Source organism: Melospiza melodia, unplaced genomic scaffold (genome assembly GCF_035770615.1).
Source record: "Melospiza melodia melodia isolate bMelMel2 unplaced genomic scaffold, bMelMel2.pri scaffold_248, whole genome shotgun sequence".
NCBI classification, from domain to species: Eukaryota; Metazoa; Chordata; class Aves; order Passeriformes; family Passerellidae; genus Melospiza; species Melospiza melodia.
In genome coordinates, this window is record NW_026948573.1 from 66,165 (window position 1) to 86,114 (window position 19,950).

General features: G+C 49.7%; 1 protein-coding gene across 1 annotated transcript; it reads left to right on the forward strand.

The window, feature by feature from the left end:
• Positions 1-5,419: 5,419 nt before the first annotated feature.
• Positions 5,420-19,571, forward strand: LOC134433764 (homeobox protein Nkx-3.1-like). Its single transcript, XM_063182475.1, has 3 exons — positions 5,420-5,507; positions 12,378-12,833; positions 19,189-19,571. The coding sequence occupies exons 1-3, from the start codon at positions 5,420-5,422 to the stop codon at positions 19,569-19,571; spliced, it is 927 nt and encodes a 308-aa protein (XP_063038545.1).
• Positions 19,572-19,950: the final 379 nt, after the last annotated feature.

The window sequence follows — 19,950 nt, forward strand, 5'->3', positions numbered from 1 at the left end:
AATCCGATACCCCGGGGGCCGCGGGGCTGCGGCTGCCATGGAAACGCGCCGGTGCCATCCCAAAATGGTTTTCTCTCTGTTTCACCTAACCCGGTTAGAGAGAGGAGTAATGGCCCTGGGGAGCCGTAACCGGATCAGCCCCGCGCCGGAGGGAGCCGGGATGGAGGGGAGCCGGCCGTGGGTCCTGCAGGGATTCGAGATGGATCCTGCAGGGATTCGAGATGGATCCTGCAGGGATTTGAGATGGATCCTGTCGGGATTCCAGATGGATCCAGCCGGGAGTTCGAGATGGATCCTGTCGGGATTCCAGATGGATCCTGCAGAGAATTCGAGATGGATCCTGCCGGGAATCTGAGATGGATCCTACTGGGAGTTCGAGATGGATCCTGCAGGGAATCTGAGATGGATCCTGCCGGGAATCTGAGATGGATCCTGTCAGGAATCTGAGATGGATCCTGCCGGGAGTTCGAGATGGATCCTGCCAGGAATTCGAGATGGATCCTGCCAGAAATTCGAGATGGATGCTGACGGGAATTCGAGATGGATCCTGTCAGAAATCTGAGATGGATCCTGCCGGGAGTTTGAGATGCATCCTGCAGGGATTCGAGATGGATCCTGTCAGGAACCTGAGATGGATCCTGCAGGGATTTGAGATGGATCCTGCCGGGAGTTTGAGATGCATCCTGCAGGGATTCGAGATGGATCCTGCCGGGAATCTGAGATGGATCCTGCTGGGAGTTCGAGATGGATCCTGTCAGGAATCTGAGATGGATCCTGCCAGGCTCTCACAGGAACTCCCCGGGGACATCCCTGTCCAGCCCAGAGCTTTGGGAAGCGCTTGGGAATGGTCTGATCCCCCCTGGGAAGGATCTGGTCCCTCCTGGATGGCACTTGGGAATGGCCTCAGCCCTTTGGGAAGGGCCTGAGACCCCTGGGAAGATTCTGAGATGCCTGGGAAGGATCTGAATGGCACTGGATGGCGCTTGGCAATGGCCTGAGCCCCCTGGGAAGGGTCTGATCCCTCCTGGATGGCACTTGGGAAGAGCCTGAGACCCCTGGGAAGGGGATGATCCCCCCTGGCAGGGCCTGAGCCCCTTGGGAAGGGGATGATGGCACTTGGGAATGGTCTGATCCCCCTTGGGAAGGGTCTGAGCCCCCTGGGAATGCTCTGATCCCCCCTGGGTGGCACTTGGGAAGGGTCTGGTGTCCCTGGGAAGGGTCTGATCCCTCCTGGATGGCACTTGGGAAGAGTCTGAGACCCCTAGGAATGGTCTGAGCCTCTTGGGAAGGGCATGATCCATCCTGGGTGGCACTTGGGAATGTTCTGATCCCTCCTGGATGGCACTTGGGAAGAGCCTGAGACCCCTGGGAAGGGGATGATCCCCCTGGCAGGGCCTGAACCCCTTGGGAAGGGTCTGGCCCTCCCTGGATGGCACTTGGGAATGGTCTGATCCCCCTTGGGAAGGGTCTGAGCCCCCTGGGAATGCTCTGATCCCCCCTGGGTGGCACTTGGGAAGGGTCTGGTGTCCCTGGGAAGGGTCTGATCCCTCCTGGATGGCACTTGGGAATGGTCTGATCCTCCTGGGAGGGGTCTGGATGGCACGGGATGACCCTTGATGGCACTGGATCCCTCCTGGATGGCACTCGGGACGGGTCTGAGCCCCTCGGGAAGGGCCTGAATCCTTTGGGAAGGCTCTGATCCCTCCTGGGAAGGGTCTGATCCCTCCTGGATGGCACCAGGGAAGGGCCTGATTCTCTTGGGAAGGGCCTGATCCCTCCTGGGAAGGGTCTGATCCCTCCTGGATGGCACTTGGGAATGGCCTGAGACGCCGAGGAATGGTCTGAGCCCCTTGGGAAGGGCATAATCCCAACTGGATGGCATTTCAGAGTGTTCTGATCCCCCCTGGATGGCCCTTGGGGAAAGCCTGAAACTCCTGGGAATGGTCTGATCCCCCTTGGGAAGGGTCTGACCCTCCCTGGATTGCACTTGGGAATGAACTGAGCCCCCTGGGGAGGGCACGATTCCCCCAGATGGCACTTGGGAGTGTTCTGTTCCCTCCTGGTGACACTTGGAAAGGTCTGGTCCCCCTGTGAAGGGTCTGGTCCCTCCTGGATGGCACCAGGGAAGGGCCTGAGCCCCCTGGGAAGGGTCTGATCCGCCCTGGGGAGGATCTGATCCCTCCTGGATGGCCCTTGGGAATAGCCTGAGACCCCTAGAAGTGATCTGAACCCCTTGGGAAGGGCATGATCCATCCTGGATGGCACTTGGGAATGGTCTGGTCCCCCCGGGGAAGGGTCTGATCCCTCCTGAACAGCGCTTGGGAAAAGCCTGAGATTCCTGGGAATAGCATGAGCCATTTGGGAAGGGCCTGAGCCCCTTGGGAAGGGCATGGTCCCTCCTGGATGCACTTGGGAATGGTCTGATCCCTCCTGGGTGACACTTGGGAAGAGCCTGAGACCCCTGGGAATGGTCTGAGACCCCTGGGAAGGGTCTGATCCCTCCTGGATGGCACTTGGGAATGGCCTGAGACACCGAGGAATGGTCTGAGCCCCTTGGGAAGGGCATAATCCCAACTGGATGGCATTTCAGAGCGCTCTGATCCCCCCTGGATGGCCCTTGGGAAAAGCCTGAAACTCCTGGGAATGGTCTGATCCCCCATTGGGAAGGGTCTGATCCCCCTTGGGAAGGGTCTGATCCCCCTTGGGAAGGGTCTGACCCTCCCTGGATTGCACTTGGGAATGAACAGAGCCCCCTGGGGAGGGCACGATTCCCCAGATGGCACTTGGGAATGTTCTGTTCCCTCCTGGTGACACTTGGAAAGGTCTGGTCCCCCTGTGAAGGGTCTGGTCCCTCCTGGATGGCACCAGGGAAGGGCCTGAGCCCCCTGTGAAAGGTCTGATCCACCCTGGGGAGGATCTGATCCCTCCTGGATGGCACCTGGGAATGGCCTGAGACCCCTAGAAGTGATTTGAATCCCATGGGAAGGGCTTGATCCATCCTGGGTGGCACTTGGGAATGGTCTGGTCCCCCTTGGGAAGGGTCTGGTGTCCCTGGGAATGTTCTGATCCCTCCTGGGTGACACTTGGGAAGAGTCTGAGACCCCTGGGAATGGTCTGAGCCTCTTGGGAAGGGCATGATCCCTCCTGGATGCACTTGGGAATGGTCTGATCCCCCATTGGGAAGGGTCTGATCCCCCTTGGGAAGGGTCTGACCCTCCCTGGATTGCACTTGGGAATGAACTGAGCCCCCTGGGGAGGGCACGATTCCCCCAGATGGCACTTGGGAATGTTCTGTTCCCTCCTGGTGACACTTGGAAAGCCCCACAAAGGCTCCAGGAGGGCTCAGCAGCAGGTTTTGGCCCGTGAGGTGATTTAGGAGCCTCATCCGAGCCCCTGGGTGCTGCAGCCAGCGAAGGAGGGAGGGCTGGATGTGCCCTGTGGGATGCGCACGGAGAGGGGACGGGGCGGCCACACGGCCCCAGAGCCATCCCGGGACACCGGTCCGGGCTGAAAATCCATTTCCCATCCCAGTGGTGCCGAGAGCCAAACCCCGCCCGCCCGTCAACCCCGGAGCCAGCAGGGGCGGCTGAAGCCGCTTCCCCCAGCTCCTTCCTGCTCGTCTCAATCCCAGCCCAGCATTTCAGCCCGGCGCCGAGGTGTGAAACGAGCCCTGTCCGCTCGCAGCCCCAGACAAAGCGGCCGGAGCCGGCCATGGATCCCCGGGCACCGGGAAAGGGCTGGGGAGGCGTTGGGAGCAGGGAAACTGAGGCAGGGCTGGCACCGCGGGGAGGATTCGGTCTGAGGAGGGGCTGGGGCAGGGAGCTGCAGCCTCGTTCTTCTGTGGGAATGGGAGTTTTGGGGCTGGGCTGCTGGTATAATGGCAAAAAAAAAAAATGGCAAAAAATGGCCCAAAATTTACCAAAAATGGCAACACAAAAAGGGGGAGGGGAAGGGAAGGGAAGGGGAAAGGGGAGAGGAGAGGAAAAAGGAAAAAGAAAGGAAAAAGAAAGGAGAGAGGAAAGGAAAAGGAAAAAGAAAGGAGAGGAAAGGAGAGGAGAGGAGAGGAGAGGAGAGGAAAGGAGAGGAAAGGAAAGGAAAGGAAAGGAAAGGAAAGGAAAGGAAAGGAAAGGAAAGGAAAGGAAAGGAAAGGGAAAAGGAAAGGGAAAAGGAAAGGGAAAAGGAAAGGGAAAAGGAAAGGGAAAAGGAAAGGGAAAAGGAAAGGGAAAAGGAAAGGGAAAAGGAAAGGGAAAAGGAAAGGGAAAAGGAAAGGGAAAAGGAAAGGGAAAAGGAAAGGGAAAAGGAATCTCAGAGGAGAGTGTAAGAGGAAAGAAGTCACTGAGCAGGGCCTGGGCTTCCCCCACCAGAGGGATTCAGGAGATGCTGAGCCCTGAGCCTGGGAAGCTGGGGAGGTGAGCTCGGTGATTCCCGTGGTGTGTCCAGCCAAAATTCCCACTTCAGACTGGAAAATGGGAATCGTGGAACCTCAGAAAGGCCGGGAAATCCCTCAGACAGGACCCCATGAGCAGGGATGCGAAAGCACCCGCAGCCAAACCCAGGGCTGGGAACGAGCCCGGCCGCTCCCCAGGGATCAGAGCGGGCCCGTGGGGGGCTCCGAGCGCTTTTCTCCCCCATCCCCCGGATTTATTCTCCCTTCCCTGCCCGCTCGGGGCCGTTCATTTCCCCACCCTCCCCTCGGGGCCGCTCTCCCTGGGGCGGGGGCTCTGTCAGGGCTATCAGCGCACACCCGCCCCGGGCCCGGCTGGAATTTTAATTGCAATCGCCGCTCCCTGGGCTCGGATAAGGCGCAGCGTCACCCCCGGCCCTTTGGGGACCCCCTCGCTGTCCCACGGGGCACCAGACCCGATTCCATGGAGGCACCCTGACCCCTGTCCATGCTCTGCCGGTGGGACAAACTGGGACAAACTGGGAGGAGCTGGGGCTGTCCCACGTCCCTGTGGCAGCGTCCCCCTCCCCTCCCGCAGGAGCTTGGTGGTCCGCGCTCCTTATCAGCGCTTATCTGCCGCAGCCGCTCGCTAATGTGACCTTAATGGAGCTCAAATGGACTCGATTTGTTTGATTGCGGCTCAGCCCAGAGCCCGGCACCCCCTGCCCCACTCCCTCCCTCCCTCGGCTGCCTTGTTTTGGAAACACGAAGGGAAGGGAAGGGAAGGGAAGGGAAGGGAAGGGAAGGGAAGGGAAGGGAAGGGAAGGGAAGGGAAGGGAAGGGAAGGGAAGGGAAGGGAAGGGAAGGGAAGGGGCTGCTCCTTCCTCGGGGCAGCCGGAGCCCCCCGGATGGCACGGAGAGACCCCCGGCACTGTCCCTGCTCCCCCTGATCCTTCTCCTTGCTCTCCTTCTCCTGCTCCTCCTGCGCCCCCGAGCGGGGCTGGCAGTGCCCGGTGCCCCCCGCCGTGCCCGGAGATGCTGCCCACGCCCTTCTCGGTGCGGGACATCCTCGAGCTGGAGGCTCCCGGCCATCCCCGAGCGGCGCAGGACGAGCCGCGGCCGCGTGAGTGCCCGGGGACCCCGTTCCCCTTTATCCTCCCTTTTCCCTTTATTCCCCTGTTTTTTACCCCCTGGTTTTTGGGATTTTTTTGGTTTTTTGTTGGTTTTTTGGTTTTGTTTTGTTTTGGTTTGGGTTTTTTTGGGGTTTTTTTGGGTTTTTTTGTTGTTGTTGGTTCGGTTTGGGTTTTTGTTTTGGGAGGTTTTTTTTGTTGTTTTTTTTTTGGGGGTTGTTTTTTTTTTACGGTTGTTTGGGGCCGTTTTCCGGCATCCCGGCGCGCCCTCCGCATATCCCCCCGCGCATCCCCGCAGCTCCCTCAGGGAAACGGGACGGTCCGGGCGTGGATGGAGCTTGGGGTTGGGGCTGCATTTGGGATTTTCAGGGGTTTTTTCCCTGCCCGATGTCACCCCCGTGTCGCGCTCCGTGAGTTGGTCCCGCTGGGGACACGCCCGGCCCGGTGTTGCCCGATTGATAAATGACACAAAACTCGGATAAGTTTTGTGGGTGCTTTATTAAGGGCCCGGGGAACTGGGGGGACTCACGTCCCAAAGTCCGAGCCCCCAAATTCACGTATGGGTGCTTCCCTCTTATCCATGCGCTTCACAACAAAGTCTCCAAGAAACAGTTCCCCGTTCCCCTTGCCTGGTCACAGACCCCTTGTGATACATTCCTTGGTTCACACACAAGATCATTAATCCTCTGCTTATCTTATTCTAAGAGCATTGTATGCTGCCTCCAGACAGGTTAGCATTCTTACTTTCCTGCACTAGTTTCATTATTTATTAAATCCCTAAGACTGCCTGCTAGGTTACACACAAAACCCAACACACTCTCAACGGCTACAAAACTACTTTTTAACAAACCAGTTCACACACAACTCACTATAATTCAATATTTTGCTAAATTTCATTTCTTTTCCAACACCGGGAGCGCAGAGCATCGCCGAGAGGGATCGGGGCTGTCCCGCTTCTCCCCGCAGCTAAAACCCCAAAAATCCCCAAAATCCCAAAATTTCCTCTGCTCACGTTCCCTGAACAGGTGGGGAAAGCACTGGGCAGCCTGGGAGGGGGACCCGGGAAGGATTCTGTCCCCTCCACACCTTCCAGAGCTTTCCAGCACCCCCTGGAAATCCCAAATTCTGATCCCAGAGCATCCCGGCCGGAGCTGGACCTGATCCCGGCCGCTCCTCTGCCGCACAAATTCCTAAAAAAAAAATCAGAAATCCCCCCAAAAACAGCGTCTCCTCTCACATTGAAGGATTTTTTTCTCTCCTCCGCTCCCAGCTCCTTCGGGGGGTTTTGTTTTGCCGAAATTGGGAGAAATGTGGGATTTTCCTTTGCCGGACCGGGTGCAGGGATTGCACAGCGGGATGTGGGAAAGGGGATTTGGGGTCGAACCTGTGCTGTGCCCCCCTTAAAAAAAAATTTTTAAAAATAAAAAAAAAAAAGGGAGGGGGAAAAATTAGGAAATTTTATCTAGAATCCGTGTAACGCCTTAATAAAAAATAAAAATCATTTTAAAATTTTAAAAGGGGAGGGGGGAATTTTATCGAGTTCTCAATAAATATTAAATTCATATTAAAATTCATATTAAATTTATGAAAATTCACAGGAAAATCCATATTAAATTTACCAAACCGGAAAATTCATATTAAATTTACCAACTAAATATACCAAACAGCTTAATAAAAAAAATTTTAAAAATGGAAAAAGGGGGGGGGGGAAATTAGGAAATTTTATCTAGAATTCGTCTAACACCTTAATAATTTTTTTTTTATTTAAAAATTTTTAAAGGGAGGGGGGAATTTTATCGAGTTCTCAATAAATATCACAGGAAAATTAATATTAAATTTACCAACTTAATAAAACCGCTTAATAAAAAAAATTAGAAATAGAAAAGGGGGGGGGAAATTAGGAAATTTTATCCAGAATTCGTGTAACACCTTAATAAAATATAATAAAAAAATTTTAAAAGGGAGGGGGGAATTTTATTGAGTTCTCAATGAATATCAAGGGAAAATTAATATTAAATTTGCCAACTGAATTTACCAAACCGCTTAATAAAAAAAAAATTTAAAAATAAAAAAAAAAAAAAAGGAGGGGGAAAAAATAGGAAATTTTATCTAGAATTCGTGTAACACCTTAATAAAAAATAAAAACAATTTTAAAATTTTAAAAGGGGAAGGGGGACTTTTATCTAGTTCTCAATGAATATCAAGGGAAAATTAATATTAAATTTACCAACTAAATTTACCAATAGAAAAGGGGGGGGGCGGGGAATTAGGAAATTTTATCCAGAATTCGTGTAACACCTTAATAAAATATAATAAAAAAATTTTAAAAGGGAGGGGGGAATTTTATCGAGTTCTCAATAAATATCGAGGGAAAATTCACATTAAAATTACCAACTAAATTTACCAAACCACTTAATAAAAAAAAAATTTAAAAATAAAAAAAAAAGGGAGGGGGAAAAAATAGGAAATTTTATCTAGAATCCGTGTAACACCTTAATAAAAACTAAAAATAATTTTAAAATTTTTAAAGGGGAGGGGGGAATTTTATTGAGTTCTCAATAAATATCAAGGGAAAATTCATATTAAATTTACCAATAGAAAAGGGGGGGGGGGAAATTAGGAAATTTTATCCAGAATTCGTGTAACACCTTAATAAAATATAATAAAAAAAATTTAAAAGGGAGGGGGGAATTTTATTGAGTTCTCAATGAATACCAAGGGAAAATTCATATTAAATTTACCAACTAAATTTACCAAACAGCTTAATAAAAAAAATTTAAAATTTTAAAAAATAGAAAAAGGGGGGAGGGGGTTGAAATTAGGAAATTTATCCAGAATTCGTGTAACACCTTAATAATATGTAATAAAAAATTCCCTTTTCCCTGCATTCCACAGGGAATTAATTTCCCCTGCAATTCTACAGGGAATTCCCTTTCCCTGCAGATCCATAGAAAATTCCCTTTTCCCCTGCAGTTCCACAGGGAATTAATTTTCCCCGCAATTCCACAGGAAAATTCCTTTCCCCTTCAATTCTACAGGGAATTCCTTTTCCCTTCAACTCTATAGGGAATTCTCTTTCCCCTGCAACTCCACATGGAATTCCATTTCCCCTGTGATTCCACATGGAATTCCATTTCCCCTGCAGTTCCACAGGGAATTCCTTTTCCCTGAATTCCACAAGATCTTTTTCCCTGCAGATCCACGAAAATTCCCTTTTTCCCTGCAATTCTACAGAAAATTCCCTTTTCCCTGCAATTCCACATGGAATTCCCTTTCCCCTGCAGTTCCACGAGGTCCTTTTCCCTGTAAATCCACAGGGAATTCTCCTCACCCTTGAATCCCACAGGAAAATCCCTTTTCCCTGCAACTCCACATGGAATTCCATTTTCCCTGCAGTCCCACAGGCAATTCCCTTTTCCCTGAATCCCACAAGATCCTTTTCCATGCAACTCCACAGGGAATTCCATTTTCCCTGCAGTCCCACATGGAATTCCCTTTTCCCTGAATCCCACAAGATCTTTTTCCATGCAACTCCACAGGGCATTCCCTTTTCCCTGCCCTGGGAGAAGCCCTGGGCTCGCAGCGCACGGGGCTCACCCGAAATCCCCAACAACACCGGGATTTTCCTTGGAGCTCCAGCCACAAATCCCAGGAATCTCCCCCAAACAAAGGCAGAAATAAGGAAGGAATTATTTTCTTTTTTTTTCCCCCAGGAATAAAAGCCTGGAATTGGGAATGGCGAGAGCTCCGGGCAAAGCCCCCAGGGACGGGCTGGGATTGTTGGGATCGATGATCCCGTGGGTCCCTCCCAGCTCAGGATATTCCCAATTCCTCCATAATTCTGCCCAAAATTCCCTTTCTCTGCCCAAACCCAGGCGCAGCCATTGCAGCCCCCGAGCTTCCCCAAGCTTGGGGGGATAATTCCCAAACCAGAGGCTGCAGAAGGAAAAAAAAAGGGCTGGAAAAGCCAAGTTTGGGGCACGTTTGCACAAACCGGCGGCTGTAACCAAACACCTCCTGTAAAATCAACAAAGCCCGAGGGGGATTTGAGGGAAATCTTTTGTTTCCCTTTTTAAGGGTAAAAAAAAACACCAGGCCGGGCTGAAGGGGATGGGTTTTGGGAATTAAAGGAGGCGTCAGGGCTGATATTCCAGCAGGAAAAGGGGTCTGGAGACAGCAGAGGTGGAGGAGTCACTGATAAATTCGTATTTAGAGATTTATTGAAATAGAAACTGCCCGCAATTCTCGGGGATTCTGCTCAGGAGCATCCCCAGGAGATGGATTTGCCTTGGGATGGCACCAGGTGAGTTTTTATTCCCTTTTTTTCCCACATCCCGGGGGATCCCGAGGCTGCTGGGGTTGTTTTCCCACAACCGCAAATAAATCAGATCCTCAGGACAGGATCTGCTCCAGCAGGCGGCTCCCTTTGTGTGTTTTTCTTGGATTTTGCTCCTTTTGGGTGGCCAAGACTTTGTTGTTAAAGGTGTTGAGGCTTCTTAAATGAACCGAGGGATTGGTCTGAGGTTCAGACTTGAACTTTCAGCCTTTTCCATGCCAGGATTTGCCTCTGGAGCTGCTCTCCCTGGCTTTTAAATCATCCCCAGGCAGCTTCGCAAAGCTTTGACATTTCCCCGTTTTCCCGAGACGCTCGGAGTTCATCAAAGGGGATGCATTTGAGGAAAACCCACAAAATAAATTTAAAACCCACTTAACCCTTTTATTTCTCTGCTTTTCCCTGTGGAAGCAGCGTTTTCCCAAAGAGCTCAGGGGTGGAAACCATTCCCATAACAAATTTAAAATCCACCAAACCCTTTTATTTCCGTGCTTTTCCCCATGGAAGCAGAGTTTTCCCAAATAGCTCAGGGGTGGAAATCATTCCCATCAAGGAATGATTTGAGGAAAACCCTCAGAATAAATTTAAAACCCACTTAACCCTTTTATTTCTCTGCTTTTCCCCGTGGAAGCAGCGTTTTCCCAAAGAGCTCAGGGGTGGAAATCATTCCCATTTGAGGAAAACCCTCAAAATAAATTTTAAAACCACCCAATCCTTTTATTTCTCTGCTTTTCCCTGTGGAAGCAGCATTTTCCCGAAGAGCTCAGAGGTGGAAATCATTCCCATTTGAGGAAAACCCTCAAAATAAATTTAAAACCACCCAACCGTTTTATTTCCGTGCTTTTCCCTGTGGAAGCAGCATTTCCCCGAAGAGCTCAGGAATGGAAACCATTCCCATCACAAATTTAAAAACCACCAAACCCTTTTCTTTCTCTGCTTCTCCCCTGGAAGCAGATTTTTCCCGAAGAGCTCAGGGGTGGAAATCATTCCCATTTGAGGAAAACCCTCAAAAAAAAATTTAAAACCCACCCAACCCTTTTCTTTCTCTGCTTTTCCCTGTGGAAGCAGCGTTTTCCCAAAGAGCTCAGGGGTGGAAACCATTCCCATAACAAATTTAAAATCCACCAAACCCTTTTATTTCCGTGCTTTTCCCCATGGAAGCAGAGTTTTCCCAAATAGCTCAGGGGTGGAAATCATTCCCATCAGGGAATGATTTGAGGAAAACCCTCAGAATAAATTTAAAACCCACTTAACCCTTTTATTTCTCTGCTTTTCCCCGTGGAAGCAGCATTTTCCCGAAGAGCTCAGGGGTAGAAATCATTCCCATTTGAGGAAAACCCTCAAAATAAATTTTAAAACCACCCAACCATTTTATTTCCGTGCTTTTCCCTGTGGAAGCAGCGTTTTCCCAAAGAGCTCAGGGGTGGAAATCATTCCCATCACAAATTTAAAAACCACCAAACCCTTTTCTTTCTCTGCTTTTCCCTGTGGAAGCAGCGTTTTCCCGAAGAGCTCAGGAATGGAAATCATTCCCATCACAAATTTAAAAACCACCAAACCCTTTTCTTTCTCTGCTTCTCCCCTGGAAGCAGATTTTTCCTAAAGAGCTCAGGGGTGGAAATCATACCCGTTTGAGGAAAACCCTCAAAATAAATTTTAAAACCACCCAACCATTTTATTTCCATGCTTTTCCCTGTGGAAGCAGAGTTTCCCTGAAGAGCTCAGGAATGGAAACCATTCCCATCACAAATTTAAAAAGCGCCAAACCCTTTTATTTCTCTGCCTCTCCCCTGGAAGCAGATTTTTCCCGAAGAGCTCAGGGGTGGAAATCATTCCCATTTGAGGAAAACCCTCAAAATAAATTTAAAAGCCACCCAACCCTTTTCTTTCTCTGCTTTTCCCTGTGGAAGCAGCACTTTCCCAAATAGCTCAGGGGTGGAAATCATTCCCATTTGAGGAAAACCCTCAAAATAAATTTTGAAACCACCCAACCCTTTTCTTTCTCTGCTTTTCCCTGTGGAAGCAGCGCTTTCCCAAAGAGCTCAGGGGTGGAAATCATTCCCATCACAAATTTAAAAACCACCCAACCTTTTTATTTCTCTGCTTCTACCCTGGAAGCAGATTTTTCCTAAAGAGCTCAGGGGTGGAAATCATTCCCATTTGAGGAAAACCCTCAACATAAATTTAAAAACCACCCAACCGCTTATTTCTCTGCTTTCCCCCTGGAAGCAGCATTTCCCTGAAGAGCTCAGGAATGGAAATCATTCCCATCACAAATTTAAAACCACCAAACCCGTTTATTTCTCTGCTTTCCCCCTGGAAGCAGCGTTTTCCCGAAGAGCTCAGGGGTGGAAACGCTCGTGGGAGCGTTTTCCCAAACAGCTCCCGTGAGCGAGGGGAGCAGAGCCGGGACTGGGGTGATGGATGCAGAACCTCCTCCAAGGATGCTCTTCCAAAAAATCCCAGCCTGGACGCATTTGACCCCAAATCCAGGTGCTCGTCTTCAGGTCCGGGGGGGATTTGTGAGCAGAGAGAGCGAAGGAGGCGCAGAGGGGCGCCCCAAATCCACGGGAGGGACTCCGGGCGCGGGATGGGGAAGGCAGCGCCCCAAAGCCGAGCCCCGGGCAAGGGCGGGACCGTGCCGGGCGCTCCAATCAGCCCCGGGGGGTTTGGCCCGGGCCGGATAAATGCGGGCAGGGCCGGGCGGGGACGCAGCGAGCCCCGGGCATGAGCTCGGCCCGCACCCCCCCGGCCATGAGCTCGGCCCGCACCCCCCCGGCCATGAGCGGCTCCCCCGGCCCCGGCCCCGCACGGCCCCGCAGCTCCTTCCTCATCCAGGACATCCTGCGGGAGCCCGAGCGAGCCCCGGGCAGCGGGAACGAGGAGCGGGGAGCGGCCGGCGAGGGGAGCGGCGCGGCCACGGGAGCGCCCCCCGAGCGACCCCAGCCCAGCGCAGCCCCCGGGACAGCGCGGGGAGCAGAGCCAGGTAAGCCGGGGGAACGGGAACGGAACGGGAACGGGAACGGGAACGGCTGTGCTGGGGCGGGAGGGAGCGGGAATCGATCGGGGATGGATCGGGAATTGATCGGGAATTGATCGGGGATGGAGCGGGGATGGCTGTGCTTGGGACAGGGAATGGATTGGGAATTGATCGGGAATCGATCGGGGATGGAGTGGGGATGGATCGGGAATTGATCGGGAATTGATCGGGGATGGAGCGGGGATGGATTGGGAATGGATCGGGAATGGCTGTGCTTGGGACAGGGAATGGATCGGGAATGGATCAGGGAATGGATCGGGAATGGATCAGGAATGGATCAGGGGTGGATCAGGAATGGATCAGGGATGGATCAGGAATGGATCGGGAGTGGATCAGGAATGGATCGGGAGTGGATCGGGAATGGATCGGGGATGGATCGGGAATGGATCGGGAGTGGATCGGGAATGGATCGGGGATGGATCAGGAATGGATCAGGGAATGGATCAGGGAATGGATCAGGGGTGGACCAGGAATGGATCAGGAATGGATCAGGGGTGGATCAGGGATGGATCAGGGAATGGATCAGGGGTGGATCAGGAATGGACCAGGAATGGATCAGGAATGGATCAGGGGTGGATCAGGGATGGATCAGGGAATGGATCAGGGATGGATCAGGGATGGATCAGGGAATGGATCAGGGATGGATCAGGGAATGGATCAGGGATGGATCGGGAATGGATCAGGGGTGGATCAGGGATGGATCAGAAACGGATCAGGAAGGGATCAGGGGTGGACTGGGGATGAATCAGGAATGGATCGGGACATCTGCTGTGCTTGGGACGGGGAATTGATCAGGGATGGACCAGGAATGGATTGGGAATGGATCAGGAGTGGATTTGGGATGGATCGGGAATGGCTGTGCTTGGAACAGGGAATGGACTGGGAATTGATCTGGAATGGATCAGGAATGGATCAGGGATGGCTGTGCTTGGGACAGGGAGTGGATCGGGAGTGGATCGGGAATGGATCAGGGATGGCTGTGCTTGGATCAGGGGTGGATCACAAATGGATCAGGAATGGATCAGGGATGGATCACAAATGGATCAGGAATAGATCAGGACAGTCTGTGCTTCCAGGGTGGATTTGGAAAGGATCGTGATTGGATCAGGAATGTCTGAGTCTGGGATAAGGAATGGATCAGGACAGCCTGCGCTTCGATTGGGGATGGATTGGGAATTGATCAAGAATTGTCTGAGTCTGGGATAAGGAATGGGTTGGGAATGGATTGGGCATGGATCAGGAATGGCTCTGCTTGGATCAGGGATTGATCAGGGATGGATCAGGAATGGATCAGGGGTGTCTGAGCATGGATCAGGAATGGATCAGGAGAGTCTGTGCTTGGGTCGAGGATTGGGCATGGATCAGGAATGGCTGTGCTTGGATCAGGGATTGATCAGGGATTGATCAGGGATTGATCAGGAATGTCTGAGCATGGATCAGGAATGGATCAGGGGAGTCGTGGCTGTGCTTGTTGAATCAGGGAATGAATCGGGGATGAATCAGGAATGGATCAGAGATGAATCAGGGATTGATCAGGAATGGATCAGGGATTGATCAGGGATGGATCAGGGATTGATCAGGGATGGATCAGGGGTGTCTGAGCACGGATCAGGAATGGATCAGGATCCAGACCCAGCTGCTGGAGCCACTCTTGGATTAAACTCTGGGAATGTCTGAGCTGGAGCAGAGGAGAATAAGGAATTCAGAGACTGAGTGAGAACCTTTCCCCAGTGCCCCAAAGGGCTCCAAGCTCAGAATCTGCCTAAAACCTTGCTTCTAAACCCAGTTTGATGCACTTCTACAAAAGCTTGGGGAAAAAAAATTCCCTTTAATCAGATCCCAGAAAAGGCACCTTGGGAAGGGGCTGCCCAGAGGGGGAGAAGCAGCGTCCCAAAACCCCAGTGGGACACAGGAATTTGGGGACAAGATTTTTGGAGAGGGGGCTCAGCCTTTCCCTGCCCAAACAGCCCCAAATCCCTTTGGAATTCTCCAGCTCCGGCTCTGACAGCCCTGCCAGGGGAATTTTGGCTTTGCAGCCCAATTCTGTTAACAGGAATTCCTACATAAAAGCTCTGGGATTCCAGGGACAACCAGGATTCACAAATCGGGAATTCAATCCCTTGGGTTTTTTCTCGAGCTTCTGTTCACACCTTAAGAAAATAAATGGAGAAATGGCCAAAAGCCAAAAGAATTGGCTGATTTCCATTTGGATAATGCTCGAAAAGGGATTAACTCCGGAAATAAATTTATCTGAGGGGTTTTAGCTGTTGTGGGTGAGACTTCCCTGGAGCTCAGCACCTTTGAATCTGGTGATCCATTGGGAATTTGTTGGAGACCCAAGGCCAGGTGTGAAGTTTGAGACGTAAAGGGTTAAAACTGCCCTAAAACCTCTTGGCATTGCCTTGGAGTTATGGGATGGAATGTATGGCAGGAATTTGTTCCCTGTTCCTAACCCTGGGGATTGTATTCCATTCTGTCCTATCCCATTTAATTTGAGGATATTATTCCATCCTCACCTCTTTTATCGGGGGATATTACTCCTATCCCTGTTTGCTATTCCTATTCCAGCACTGGAAAATATCCCTTTTTGGGGATTTTATTCTACCCTATCCCTATTTCCACGCACCCCTTGGACCCCTGTTCCTAGAGAATTCTGGAAGTTATTAATTAAAACCTGTGATTTAGGAAGAAAAAACTCCCCTGTATGACTCTCGCACCATTAAATTAAAACAAAGGAAATATGGAAAATAGGAATAAAAAATAGGAATTTTTTTCCTCTCTGTAAGGAGGAAATCCAGGTGATTTTGGTGGGATTTTGTTTCCAAGTGGGGATTTTGTTTCCTGGTGGGATTTTTTGTCCAAGTGGGGATTTTTATCCAAGTGGGAGTTTCTGACCAGGTGGGGATTTGTGTCCAAGTGGGGATTTTTGTCCAAGTGGGATTTTTCCTGAATGGGAATTTTTGTCCAGGTGTGAATTTTTGTCCAAGTGGGATTTTTCCAAATGGGATTTTTGTCCAGGTGTGAACTTTTGTCCAAGTGGGAATTTTTTTCAGGTGGGGATATTTATCCAAGTGGGAACTTTTTTCCAAGTGGGAATTTTTGTCCAGGTGGAAATTTTTGTCCAAGTGAGAATATTGTGTCCAAGTGGGAAAATCTTATCCACGTGGGAATTTTTGTCCAATTGGGATTTTTTTTTTCCAAGTGGGAACTTATTTCCGAATGGGAATTTGTGTCCAAGTGGGAATTTGTGTCCAAGTGGGGATTTTTATCCAAGTCAGGATTTTTACCCGGTTGGGAATTTTTTTCCAAGTGGAAATTTTTACCCAAGTGGGAATTTTTTTACTGAATGGGAATTTTCATCCAGGTGGGGATTTTTGTCCAAGTGGGGATCTGTGTCCAAGAGGGGATTCTTGTCCAAGTGAGAATTTTTGTCTAAGTGGGAATTTTTATCCAAGTGGAAATTTATATCCAACTGGGAATTTTTGTCCAGATGTCCCATCCTATCCCACCCCAGGTGGGAATTTCTCTCCCAGTGGGAATTTTTGTCCAAGTGGAATTTTTATCCGAGTGGGAACTTTTGTCCAGGTGAGAACTTTTGTCCAATTGGCAACTTTTTTCCTAGTGGGAATTTTTCTCCAAGTGGGGATTGTGTCCAAGTGGAAACTTTTTTCCAAGTGGGAACTTTTTTCTGAATGGGAATATTTTGTCCAGGTGGGAATTTTTACCCAGGTGAGATTTTGTGTCCAGGCAGGAATTTGTGTCCAAGTGGGGATTTTTGTCAGGTGGGAATTTGTGTCCAAGTGGGGATTTTCATCCAGGTGGGATTTTTCCACATGGGAATTCTTGTCCAAGTGAGAATTTTTGTCTAAGTGGGAATTTTTGTCCAAGTGGAAATTTATATCCAACTGGGATTTTTTGTCCAGATGTCCCATCCTATCCCACCCCAGGTGGGAATTTCTCTCCCAGTGGGAATTTTTGTCCAAGTGGAATTTTTATCCGAGTGGGAACTTTTGTCCAGGTGAGAACTTTTGTCCAATTGGCAACTTTTTTCCTAGTGGGAATTTTTGTCCAAGTGGGGATTGTGTCCAAGTGGAAACTTTTTTTCAAGTGGGAACTTTTTTCTGAATGGGAATATTTTATCCAGGTGGGAATTTTTACCCAGGTGAGATTTTGTGTCCAAGTGGGGATTTTCATCCAGGTGGGATTTTTCCGCATGGGAATTTTTGTCCAAGTGAGAACTTTTGTCCAGGAGGGGAATTTTGTCCAAGTGGGGGTTTGTGTCCAAGTGGAAATTTTTGTCCAGGTGGAAACTTTTGTCCAAGTGGGGATTTTTATCCAAGCGGGGATTTTGTCCAAGAGGGAACTTTCATCCAAGCCGAAATTTATGAACAAGGGGGAATTTCTGTCCAGGTGGGGCTTTGTGTCCAAGTGGGAATTTTTGTCCAGATGTCCTGTCCTGTCCTATCATATCCTATCCTAAGTGGGAATTTCTCTCCCAGTGGGAATTTTTGTCCAGGTGGGAATTTGTGTCCAAGTGAGAATATTTTGTCCAAGTGGAGATTTGTGTCCAAGCGGGAACATTTTGTCCAGGTGGGGATGTTTTTGTCCAGGTGGGAATTTTTATCCTGGTGGGAATTTTTGTGCAAGTTGGGATTTTTGCCCAAGTGGGAATTTTTTTCAGGTGGGGTTTTTTTATCCAAGTGGGAACTTTTTCCTGAATGGGAATATTTTGTCCAGGTGGGAATTTTTACCCAAGTGAGAATTTGTGTCCAGGTGGGAATTTGTGTCCAAGTGGGGATTTTTGTCAGGTGGGAATTTTTGGACAAGTGGAGATTTTCGTCCGGGTGTGAATTTTGCCCAAGTAGGAATTTTTTGTCCAGGTGGGATTTTTATCCAAGCGAGGATTTTTGTCCAAGAGGGAACTTTCATCCAAGAGAGAATTTGTGTCCAAGTGGGAATTTTTGTCCAAGTGGGAATTTTTGTCCAGATGTCCTATCCTATCCTATCCCAGGTGGGAATTTCTGTCCCAATGGGAATTTGTGTCCAGGTGGGAATTTTTATCCTAGTGGGAATTTTTGTGCAAGTTGGGATTTTTGCCCAAGTGGGAATTTTTTTTCAGGTGGGTTTTTTTTATCCAAGTGGGAACTTTTTTTTCTGAATGGGAATATTTTGGACAAGTGGGAATTTTTACCCAGGTGAGATTTTGTGTCCAGGCAGGAATTTGTGTCCAAGTGGGGATTTTTGTCAGGTGGGAATATTTGGACAAGTGGGGATTTTCATCCAGGTGGGATTTTTCCTCATGGGAATTCTTGTCCAAGTGAGAATTTTTGTCTAAGTGGGAATTTTTGTCCAAGTGGAAATTTATATCCAACTGGGAATTTTTGTCCAGATGTCCAATCCTATCCCAGGTGGGAATTTCTCTCCCAGTGGGAATTTGTGTCCAAGTGGAGATTTGTGTCCAAGCAGGAATATTTTGTCCAGGTGAGGATTTTTTTCCAGTTGTGAATTTTGTCCAAGTAGGAATTTTTGTCCAAGTGGGGATTTTTATCCAGGTGGGAACTTTAGTCCAAGTGAGAATTTTTTGTCCAGGTGGGAATTTGTGTCCAAGTGGGGATTTTTGTCAGGTGTGATTTTTTGTACAAGTGGAGATTTTCGTCCAGGGGTGAATTTTGCCCAAATAGGAATTTTTTATCCAGGTGGGATTTTTATCCAAGCGAGGATTTGTGTCCAAGTGGGAATTTGTGTCCAAGTGGGAATTTTTATCCAAGTGGGAATTTTATCCAAGAGGGAATTTTATCCAAGAGGGAATTTGTGTCCAAGTGGGAATTTTATCCAAGAGAGACTTTGTGTCCAAGTGGGAATTTTTATCCCAGTGGGAATTTTTGTCCAAGTGGGAATTTTTATCCAAGTGGGAATTTTATCCAAGAGAGAATTTTTGTCCCAGTGGGAATTTTTATCCAAGTGGGAATTTTATCCAAGAGAGAATTTGTGTCCCAGTGGGAATTTGTGTCCAAGTGGGAATTTGTGTCCAAGTGGGAATTTTTATCCCAGTGGGAATTTTTGTCCAAGTGGGAATTTTTATCCCAGTTTTATCCAAGTGGGAATTTTTATCCAAGTGGGAATTTTTATCCAAGTGGGAAATTTTATCCCAGTGGGAATTTTTGTCCAAGTGGGAATTTTATCCAAGAGAGACTTTGTGTCCCAGTGGGAATTTTTGTCCCAGTGGGAATTTTTATCCCAGTGGGAATCTTTCCCCAATGGGGATTTTTCCAAGCGTTTTTTTCCCATTTTTCCCTTCCAGAAGCGCCGCCGGGGCCGTTCCTGCCCGAGCGCGGCCCCTCCGCGGCCCCAGCGCCCCCCAGGCCGGGCAAACGCTCCCGCGCCGCCTTCTCGCACAGCCAGGTGATCGAGCTGGAGCGCAAATTCAGCCACCAGAAATACCTGTCGGCCCCCGAGAGAGCGCACCTGGCCCGGCACCTGCAGCTCACCGAGACCCAGGTGAAGATCTGGTTCCAGAACAGGAGGTACAAGACCAAGAGGAAACAGCTGGTGGCCGGGATGAGCCGCTCGGACTCGCGCCAGGAAGCGCCAGAATTCCCGGGAATGTCGCTGCTGGCGCTCAGGGGCGCCTGGCCCTACCTGCCCTGCCTCTACTACGTCAACTCCTGGAGCCCCTCCTGGTAGAAATGGCTTTTGAAGGTGGGAAAGGTCTGGTTTTCCATGAACCCAGAGAGGAAGGATTGCAGTGACAGCGTTTTGTAGTGGCAGCGTGAAATTGTCGCATCACTAACACTGAAATAATTGAGAAAGAGCCCAAAATCTTCATTGCAGTGCTCTGGGAATTCCCAGGGCAACCCATCCCTGGAAGTGCCCAAATCCAGGCTGGATGAGGTTTGGAGCTCAGGGGCGCCTGGCCTTACCTGCCCTGCCTGTACTGCATCAATTCCTAGAGCCCCTCCTGGTAGAAATGGCTTTTGAAGGTGGGAAAGGTCTGGTTTTCCATAAATCCAGAGAGGAAGGATTGCAGTGACAACGTTTTGTAGTGGCAGCGTGAAAATGTCTC

Bases quoted from the DNA above. Each gene is read 5' to 3' on its own strand.
- LOC134433764 (XM_063182475.1), top strand. From the start codon at position 5,420: ATGCTGCCCACGCCCTTCTCGGTGCGGGACATCCTCGAGCTGGAGGCT. The intron at 5,508-12,377 runs GTGAGTGCCCGG...ATTTGTGAGCAG, and splicing joins GCAGGACGAGCCGCGGCCGC to AGAGAGCGAAGGAGGCGCAG. The intron at 12,834-19,188 runs GTAAGCCGGGGG...TTTCCCTTCCAG, and splicing joins AGCGCGGGGAGCAGAGCCAG to AAGCGCCGCCGGGGCCGTTC.